Source organism: Gobius niger (genome assembly GCF_951799975.1).
Source record: "Gobius niger genome assembly, chromosome: 16".
Lineage (NCBI taxonomy): Eukaryota > Metazoa > Chordata > Actinopteri > Gobiiformes > Gobiidae > Gobius > Gobius niger.
The window spans coordinates 26380040-26389551 of record NC_136867.1 but is presented as its reverse complement, the minus strand read 5'-3'; the positions used below and the strand labels follow the sequence as shown (position 1 = coordinate 26389551).

At 40.5% G+C, this 9512-nt stretch overlaps 1 protein-coding gene across 1 annotated transcript; it reads left to right on the top strand.

Annotated features, from left to right (window-relative positions):
- Positions 1–302: 302 nt before the first annotated feature.
- Positions 303–8043, top strand: LOC306975915 (peroxiredoxin-like 2C). The gene is made up of 9 exons (XM_079573718.1): positions 303–571; positions 1232–1325; positions 5354–5407; positions 5775–5820; positions 5905–6026; positions 7230–7344; positions 7425–7547; positions 7629–7766; positions 7877–8043. Exons 1-9 carry the CDS (start codon positions 445–447, stop codon positions 7988–7990), a joined length of 933 nt encoding a protein of 310 aa, XP_079429844.1. The 5' UTR covers positions 303–444; the 3' UTR covers positions 7991–8043.
- The last annotated feature ends 1469 nt before the right edge of the window (positions 8044–9512 follow it).

The window sequence follows — 9512 nt, the reverse complement described above, 5'->3', positions numbered from 1 at the left end:
CAAAACTAAATTCAGGTATCGCTCCTTTAAGTCCAAACTCCAAAACAGCCCCTGAGTGATTCTTGAGAGCTGATGGAACATTGTGAGATCAATAGTCTTATCTTATCGTAAAAGTAATATTGAAATTCCACCTTTTATCTGTAGCAAATTCAGCTGCACATCTGTACCTTTGAGTAAACTTCTCCTTTAGTTTGTCCTGTCTGACCTGCTGTAGGGAATCAGGAAGTAACTCAAAGCACTGGAAACGTATCTTAGATCAACAAAACTTCTTCTCTTCTCATCTCACATTCCTGAAAGCACAAATGGATTCTACTTTGTGTCCAAATCCCTCCACTTTGCTCCGACCTGCACTCATTTCCTGGTTTGGACTTTGAGGCAGGGGTTACTCGGGGTCAGAGACTCGAAGCCCCGCCTTTATCTCCACTCAGACACAACAGCAGAGCCATGGAGGAGCCCACCGCAGCTGCACAAGAAGTGGACTCCAAGGCACTTTCGCTCGTCGCCGCTTTGAAATGTTTCACAGAGAAGGGAAAGTGTCTCCTGGAGCTGGCGGAGAAGCAGAGCAAAGAAGGTGGGAACTTTTTTTTTTAAACGGAATTAGCACAAAAAAGACAGAAGATTTGGAAGAGTGTGAGTGAAAAGAGTTTTGGGGGGTTGAGTTGTTGTGAGGGATGGGGGTAGAAGCCTTGCAAACAAATCTTAGGGAAAAGCCTGTTATGTGTTATATTCCCCTTTCGTTTCATGACATTACAAAAGTACATATCTCAAAGTAAAGAATAATGTTTTAACTTGATTTTTTTCCCCCAGAATGTTTGCTCCTTTTTAGTTTAGCTCAAAGTAGATCATAAAATAGTTTGTTTCTTGGTGAAAAAGTTGATGTATGTGTGTGAAAAGTGATTGGATGTTTTATTTTGAAGGGCTCAGCAGTCATGTGATCAGAGGGAGCAGGTCATATGACTGTTTTGGGAACAAGCTGTGATTTGTTACAAAGGTTTTGGGACATTTGACTACAAAGGCTGGTCCCTAATGATCTGTTCAAACCCGTTTTGGTCTGTGGGATGGATTACAGATTTGTGATGATGTAAATGATGATAAATATAAATAAAAAAGTACAGACATTTTTGCCAATTGATAGACACTAAATGCCATGGTGCCCACATAAGCCACCCAATGATTTAACTTGTTTCTCCAATGAAAAGATGTCTGACCTGAACCTCACATCCGTCCCCAGGTTCGCTGCAGGACTACATCCGTCTGCAGATCCGAATAGAAAAGAAACAGTCCCTGCTCGGCCTCATCGACGCTGCAGCCGAGCTCTTCAGGAGGTCAGACTCTGGGCCGCACACGAGGCTTCCACAAATGATCGTTACCGCAATGACAATATGCAAAATCATCCAAGTCGCCTCCATCTGTCTGAGATTTACAATATTTTTGCAAACGCAGGCAAGGGAACTTAGAAATGTGTCTCAAGAGGCTAGATGCGAGCATTTTATACTCACTACTGCCACCTCAGGTCATACGTGTAACTGCAGCTTCTATATTAAGCTTGTGCATGACGGCACTTCAGACCTGAATTAACCCCGTAACTCCCACCTGAACCGAGCACATTTCCTCCAGTTTGGCTTTACCCCAGTCCAAAAGCTTCTGGAAAAAAGCTGTGAAAATAGCAATAAAACTGAGACAAAAACAATGTGGGAAATGTGACAAAAAAGTGAGAAAACATTGACAAAAAAGTGACAAAAAATTGATGAAAAAATGACAAAAATGTGATAAAAATGTGACAAAAAAATGACAAAAATGTGACAAAAAAATGACTAAAATCTAATAAAAAATTGACGGTAAAATGACAAAAATGTGATTAAAAAAACCAAAACAAAAATGTGATATTTTTTTAAAAATTTTTTAATACAAAAAATGGACAAAAAAATGACAAAAATGTGACAAAAAATGACAAAAAAGTTACAAAAATGAGTTGAAAACCCAACAAAAAAATGATGGGAAAAAAATCTTACGTGAGGATAAAGATCCTCTCGGTTCAGGCGGGAGTTAAGAGGTTAACACCTTTTTGAATGTCAGTGCAGGACTTTAGAGGCAGTTGTGGTGAACAGGTCTGGGCTCATTCTACATTAGGACATGGCTGGAACATGTAGGGGGAGGAAAATACTTACTTTGAAAATTTTTAAACTCCGCATAGTCACTTTAAAATCAATCTAAGTCATGATTTAGTTAAATTTTTATAGTGATGGGTCGCACTGTAGCTCTGCAAGAGAGGAGGAGTTAACTTGAAAAATAAATACGCTGTCTCAATCTTTTTTCTCATTTTTATTGCAACAGTGTGACCGAAACGTTGCAACAAAAGTCAGAAGAGACCATGTGCAGGAGCATTTCTTTATTTTTCAAGAACTCTGGTGCTTGTGTCGCTCTTCTTCCTGAAGCCGTTTGCTTTGAAGCACTGGGCCAGAGTTTGTTTTGGTAACAGCTGGTCATGTGACTAAAGTGTCAAATGTCTTTCAGAGAGTTTCAGTACATCGCCTTTGAAGTAAACTGCAGCAATGCATTTTCCTGCTTTCCCATTTAAAGGGACTATACAGAGTTTAAACATGTTAAAACTAAGTATTTTCCTCCCCCTACATGTTCCAGACATGTCCTAATGTGTAGAATGAGCCCAGATCAGTTCACCACATAATATAGAGACTGCAGTTACACGTAAGACCTGAGGTGGCAGTAGTGAGTATTAAACGGCTGCACGGTGGCGCAGTGGTTAGCCCTCATGCCTCACAGTTAGAAGGTCCCGGGTTCGATTCCCACCTGGACGGGGCCTTTCTGTGTGGAGTTTGCATGTTCTCCCCGTGTCTGTGTAGGTTTCCTCCGGGTACTCCGGTTTCCCCTACCACTAAAAACATGTACAATAGATTCCCCTCTGGGGCCAGGACTCTCCTGAAAAAGAGATTCTTAATCTCAGTGGGACTATCTTGGTTAAATAAAAGGTCAATAAAAAAATGGACAACTTTCATCTAGCTCCTTTAATATAGAGACTGCAGTTACACATAAGACCTGAGGTGGCAGTAGTGAGCATAAAACGACCAACTTGCAACTAGTCTCTTTAAAGGTGCATAATACAACTTTTTTTTGGTGTATTTTATGTATTGGTTTATTTGGTCGGGACAGTGCATGTCAATGAACATACATGGGTCTCATGCATGTAAACAAGCCACACCGGATTGTAGCAATGGGCTGATTTCCATCCATAGTCCCCCATGTGCACACTCACACACACTCTCATTCATTCTGGCCTATTGTACATGTTTTTAGTAGTAGGGGAAACTGGAGTATACCTGGAAGAAGCCTAACACAGGGAGAACATGCAAACTCCACACAGAAAGGCCCCGTCCTGGTGGGAATCGAACTTGGACCTTCTAGCTTTGAAACACGATTGCTAACCGCTGTGTCACCGCCATGAGTGATCTGCATGACACCTGTACTTTCGATGTCACGGTGGCCTGTGTGCAAAGCTCCAGGATCACTTGTTGAGTAGGTTTTCTGTTGAGCAGGGAAAACTTTCCAAACAATTGATCCTGGAGCGTCCTGGAGACCACTGTGATGGAAAGTAGAGCCTCCATGCTGACCGCTCACACAGCCGCTGGGTCACTACAAGGTTAAAAACACACAAATATCAACTGTCTTTTCCCATTAAAAGTGGCATAATGCACCTTTAACTGCGTTCATGTGGTAAAAGTTTTCATGAGAAGTCACAATAATAAAGTTTGTCCACAAGAGGTCAGTGTTCAAACAGAATGAAGCAGCTCTAAAGCTCAGAATCTTTTACCAGGAAAGCCTTCACTCGCCCATCACCACCTTTTCGCCTCGTTTTGATCCTGATTTTGTATTTTTTTTTCTTGTTTTGGCCCAAAATGGATGAAGGACCAAATTTCTTACCTTTTTAAATGTATCGATCATCGCATTCTTTTTATCAGCCCTTATCAAAGACGTTGATCTTGTTTCGTTTCTTAGCTGTAAAATTCAAATCCAAAACCTCTTCCACACCAACCTCTGAAATCACATGACCAGCCCTGACCCCCCTCCCCCCCCACTAACCCTGCAGCCTCACAGTGAAGAGGAAGGTCACACAGATCACTTTACACGTCCCTCACACTGTTCAAGCAGGAGCTACGAAGTCCCACTGACCAAACAACACTTACAAGTCGTAAATTCCAAATGTAATGACCGCCCGGAGCCGCCACAAAGAAGCACTGTGTCCTCTCTCATTTCATTAAGCTGATTTAATTAAAACGTTTTAGAGCTTTTAACCAGACCTGGGGTAGTATTTGGCTTCATTCGTGTTAAAACGTGCTCGATAATTAAGTTGGATTTATTGTGAGTAAGTGTTTATTGCAGCGCCATTGATTTGCTCGTGTGCCGTTTAAGCAGATAATTCTCCAGCTGAACACAATCCAACACATTCCTCGGTGATTCCCGTACACAAGATTAAAAGTTGAAACGTAAAATGTCATAATTGAGGACCCAAAGCAGGTTTAAAAGCGATAATATGAGGATATGTCCAAGGCCGTGGGAACCCAGGGTGCTGAGGGCGCTTCAGCACCCCCTGGTGGACAGTTTGTGAACTGCAGGCAATATTAACCCCTTAACTCCCACCTGAACCGAGCATATTTTCTCCAGCTTTACCCCAGTCCAAAAGCTTCTGGAAAAAAGGTGTTAAAATAGCAACAAAACTAAGACGAAAACAATGATGGAAATGTGAAAAAAGTGAGAAAACATTGACGAAAAAGTGACAATTTCTTTTTTTAAATGACAAAAATTTGACGAAAAAGTGACAAAAAATTTACAAAAAATGACAAAAATGGACCAAAATTTGACAAAACAGTGAGAAAAATTTAACAAATTATTGAGAAAAAATTGATGAAAAAGTGATAAGAATTTGACAAAAAAAATGCAAATAATTTGATGAAAAAGTCACAAAAAAGTCACAAAAATTTGACAAAAATGAGATGACTGCCCAAAAAAAAAGTGATGAAAAAAAATCTGATGTGAGGAAAAGGATCAATTTAGTTTTGTCGGTCTTTCAAATGAGGTGTTACACTGGCCTACAGGATTTGGGTAAAGCTGAACTGGAGAAAATGCTCTCGGTTCAGGCGGGAGTTAAGAGGTTAATAAATAGGATTTATGCACAGAAAAAGTATTTTGGGGGTAAATTTTGACCCTCAGCGCCCCCTAACTAAAATATCTTCCCACGGCTCTGGATTTGTCCACTTTGAATCCACCGTTTGTGATCGAGTCAATAAATAACTTGTGTCGCCTTCTGGGGCAAAGTTTATCTATGTTTTTATGCCCACAGTTTGTCGGTGAAGACACTAAAGGATGCAGAAGACCTGTGGAAAAGCCAGTCTGGGTAAGTTACATCTAAAAAGTAGAAGAACTGTATCTGTAATATTTAAAGGGACTATACAGAGTTAAAAAATGTCAAAATTATGTATATTCCTTCCACTACATGTTCCAGCCATGTCCTAATGTGTAGATTGAGCTCAGACCTGATCACCACAACTGCCTCTAAAATCCTGCACTGTCACTAAAAAACGTGTTACTTTGAGTCCAAAGTGCCGTCATGCACGAGCTTAATATAGAAGCTGCAGTTACACATATGACCTGAGGTGGCAGTAGTGAGCATAAAATGGCTAACTTGCATCTAGCCCCTGTAATGGAGCAAAAAGTGTTTCCTTCAAGAGTGAAACGTCCTGATATTTGTATCTCTTTTCCAGTTCTACAGAAGTAGCCGACGCCCTTCGCGGCTTTGAAGAGCTGGAGGTGAGAGAGTTTGAAGTTTTTCACACGTCTGTCTTGTCACATGTGTCTCACGTGTTGTTTGCGTGTTGTGTGTGACGTAAACAGCTGCAGTGGGACCGTTTCCTAAAGTGTTTGGACCAGGACCTGCAGCTCGGACCTCAGATCGACCAGCGCCACCCGCAGTCCATCTCCCCACACCTGCCCCTCACCTGCGCGCGCTCCGGACGGTGCGTGAGCGTCCTTTTATTTTTATCAACTTATTTGAACTTTACATAACTTTTTTAGTTTTATCATTCAGAACTTAAAGGGACTATACTGAGTTTAAAAATGCTATGTATTTTCCTCCCCTACATGTTCCAGCCATGTCCTAATAGGTAGAATGAGCCCAGACCTGTCCATGCACGAGCTTAATATAGAAGCTGCAGTTCCACGTATGACCTGAGGTGGCAGTAGTGAGAATAAAATGACCAACTTGCATCTAGTCCCTTTAAGTGTTTACTTGTGCCACTGTGAGTACATCTTTTAAAAGCTTCACGTGACACATAAAATATATGTAGTTGTTTCGTTCCCCTTTTTCTTCAGAATTATATACAGTATATTTAATACATTTTATGGTATTTCTTGGGAAATATTATGATTTCCACCTTATTACAAGATTTGTTTCTCATCATTTATGTCACCGCTGGAACATGAATGAAGACATGAAGTTTTACTCTCAAACAAGTGACATTTTGTCCAAGTATTTTTTGACTTTTATTTGGGTCACTACGTTTTAACTCCCGAGATGATCTTTTTCCTCACGTCATCAGATTTTTTTTCTAATCATTTTTTTGTTGGGTATTCAACTCATTTTTGTAACTTTTTTTTTCATTTTTTCATCAATTTTGTATCACATTTTTGTCACATTTTTTGTAATTTTTTGTCCATTTTTTGTAATTTTTTGGTCAAATTTTCTCACATTTTTGTAATTTTGTTGTCACATTTTTGTCATTTTTTCGTCAATTTTGCATCACATTTTTGTCACATTTTTGTAATTTTTTTTTTAATTTTTTGTCAATTTTTAGTCATTTTTTGGTCAATTTTTTATCAAATTTTTGTCATTTTTTTGTCACATTTTTGTCGTTTTTTTGTCATATTTTTGTCATTTTTTTGTCCATTTTTTATCAATTTTTTATCACATTTTTGTCATATTTTTGCCATTTTTTCATCACTTTTTTGTCCATGTTTTCTCACTTTTTTGTCACATTTCCATCATTGTTTTCGTCTCAGTTTTGTCGCTATTCTCATACCTTTTTTCCAGAAGCTTTTGGACTGGGGTAAAGCCAAACTGGAGAAAATGTGCTCGGTTCAGGTGGGAGTTAAGGGGTTAAAGGAGAGGAAGCAAAGTTTAAGTTGGTGCAAAGTATCTAAAATCCAGCTTCTTTCTGCAGGGAGGTGATGTTGGGGGACTTCCTGCAGAAGGACGAGAAGCTGCTGCTGGTTCTGATCCGTCAGTTCGCCTGCCTGTTCTGTCGCCTCCACCTGAAGGAGCTGCACAAGAACCAGGTCCGGTCCTCTCGTTTACAGAAGAATGAACTCGTGTCTGTTTTTTGGTCTCACAGTGGATTTACTCTGACCGCTCACAGAAGCTGCTGCTGTCCCAGGGCGTGCGCGTGGTGGTCGTGTCTTTCGGGTGTCGGGACGGAGCCGCGCACTGGATCAAAGAGACGGGCTGCGCCTACGACCTACTGCTGGACCCTCAGAGACAGGTCAGAGCAGACGTGAAGGCCACTGGCTCCCTTTGATTGACAGTTTTGTAATATTCCATCTCTCTCTGTGGTGTGGGGCAGCTGTACATCGCCTTCAGCCTGGGCTCGTCTCTGTGGAAGGTCCTGAACTTCAGAAACATGTTGGTTTATGGAGAACACGTGGCTCAGGACATGGAGTTCCCCAAAGAACAGGCCTCCATCCAGGACGATATGTTTCAGGTGGGACTTTTTATTATGGATTCCAACTCCACCTTTTCCTTCATTCACGGTTGAGATTTTGCTGGAATCTGTCGTAAATTTTCATTGTAATTGATAATTTTGCGTTTCAGTTGGGAGGAGACTTTGTGCTGGACGAACACGGCTCAGTCCTGTTCTCTCACTCCTGTCAGAGCCCCATCGACCGGCCCTCCGTCTACCGCATCCTCTCCGGGATCAACAGCTAACGCTATTTTACTATTTCAGCTATTTTTAGTATTTTATGAACAAATAAAAAAACTCTGCCCTGTTTCACAATCATGAAGATCCACATCTCGTGATCTGGGTCAGGGGTGAATGCTTCTTTCAGTCTTGTAAAAGGCGTCTGTTCGCAGGTTGTTTGTGGTTAACTTACTGTTGTGGTACTTCCTGTTCATATTTTATTGTAAAACAGTGTGCAAAACAGAAGAAAACTTGAATAAATGTCGTGTGTGTTTCACAAAAATGAGTTCAGTTGTTGGTGTTATTTTACCGTTAGTTAGCGTCAAATTACTGTTAGCCTTTAGCCTCTGTAGCATAAAACAGGGGTCCCCCCACAGTCGGAACCCAACGACTTGTAGGGCACAAATTCCTGAGTATGTAAAAAAAGAAAGGAAGTCCTGCTCATTCCTATGTGGATTTATGATTTTTTTAAAGAAATAACCATAATGCTCACTCCAGCCACTAGGGGGCCGCAAAAAATAAAGAAAGGAATTCCATACATGTCCAGCAGAGGGCACTGGCATAATTAGAGATCAGGATATAAACAACACATTATAGCCACTTGGTAAATGGACAGTCTGCCCCAGGGCAGCTGTGGCTACCTGTGTGGATGAATGAATAATGACTATGTAGCAGGAACTTGGGACACAGGCTTGCAAGTGTGATACAAGTGTGAGCCGTACAGTCCTGTCAGGCTCATTAGTCATTTATTGAAAATAATAGTATTTTCCCAATTAAAACATGTTTTATGGAACTTTTGTTTATGGATCCTGGCAATACAATCATAATATATTTTGGCCCCGGGGAAATTTACTTGGACACCCCTGGTCTACAAACACAAGACGTCTCTTCTGGTGAAGTGTTAATCATAGAAATTACAGAAATACCTTTAGCGGCCTTTAACTGAATTTGAGTTAGCATTTAGCTCAGGGCACACTTTTAGAGGCCAGTTCGTATCTAAAATAAAATCTCAGAGCGTGAATCCATGACGCTTTAACCTATATGTGGTCGAAGGTCAACAACAGCTGAAGATAATCTGGATCGTTCATAATTTGCGATGTTTGATGGCTAATGCTAACAGGCTATAGGGAAAATACATTGAGAAGGCTAATGCTACCAGGCTCTGAAAACTCTCCTGGACTTGCAAACTGTCCACATACATTAGGATACAATATTTCTATGGCATTAACCTGTACAAAGTTTTTAAAGGGGGGGTATTATGCAAAAATTACTTTTTAGAGCTGTTTAACATGTTACAATGTTGTGTTTTTTAAGTCGCTAGCACATCTTTCACGAATCTCTTCTCTTGTGGCATTTTCTACCCAGCAAAGTGTAAAATACCTGCTCTTTAACATGCCATCAGTAATTTGTCTCATTACTGCCCTCTTTGGTTGAAGTTGGTATGTTCCACCGCGTCTGGCATTGGAACAGATTCATTTCTAACTAATCTAACTAATATAAAAATGAATAAACTGCAAAACATTTTTGATAACTTTCCTTAAACAGTTT

Excerpts from the sequence above, each read along its gene's own strand:
- LOC306975915 (XM_079573718.1), top strand. The coding sequence starts at position 445 with ATGGAGGAGCCCACCGCAGCTGCACAAGAAGTGGACTCCAAGGCACTT. Across the intron at positions 572-1,231 it reads GGAGAAGCAGAGCAAAGAAG|GTTCGCTGCAGGACTACATC; the intron begins GTGGGAACTTTT and ends ATCCGTCCCCAG. Across the intron at positions 5,821-5,904 it reads GCGGCTTTGAAGAGCTGGAG|CTGCAGTGGGACCGTTTCCT; the intron begins GTGAGAGAGTTT and ends TGACGTAAACAG.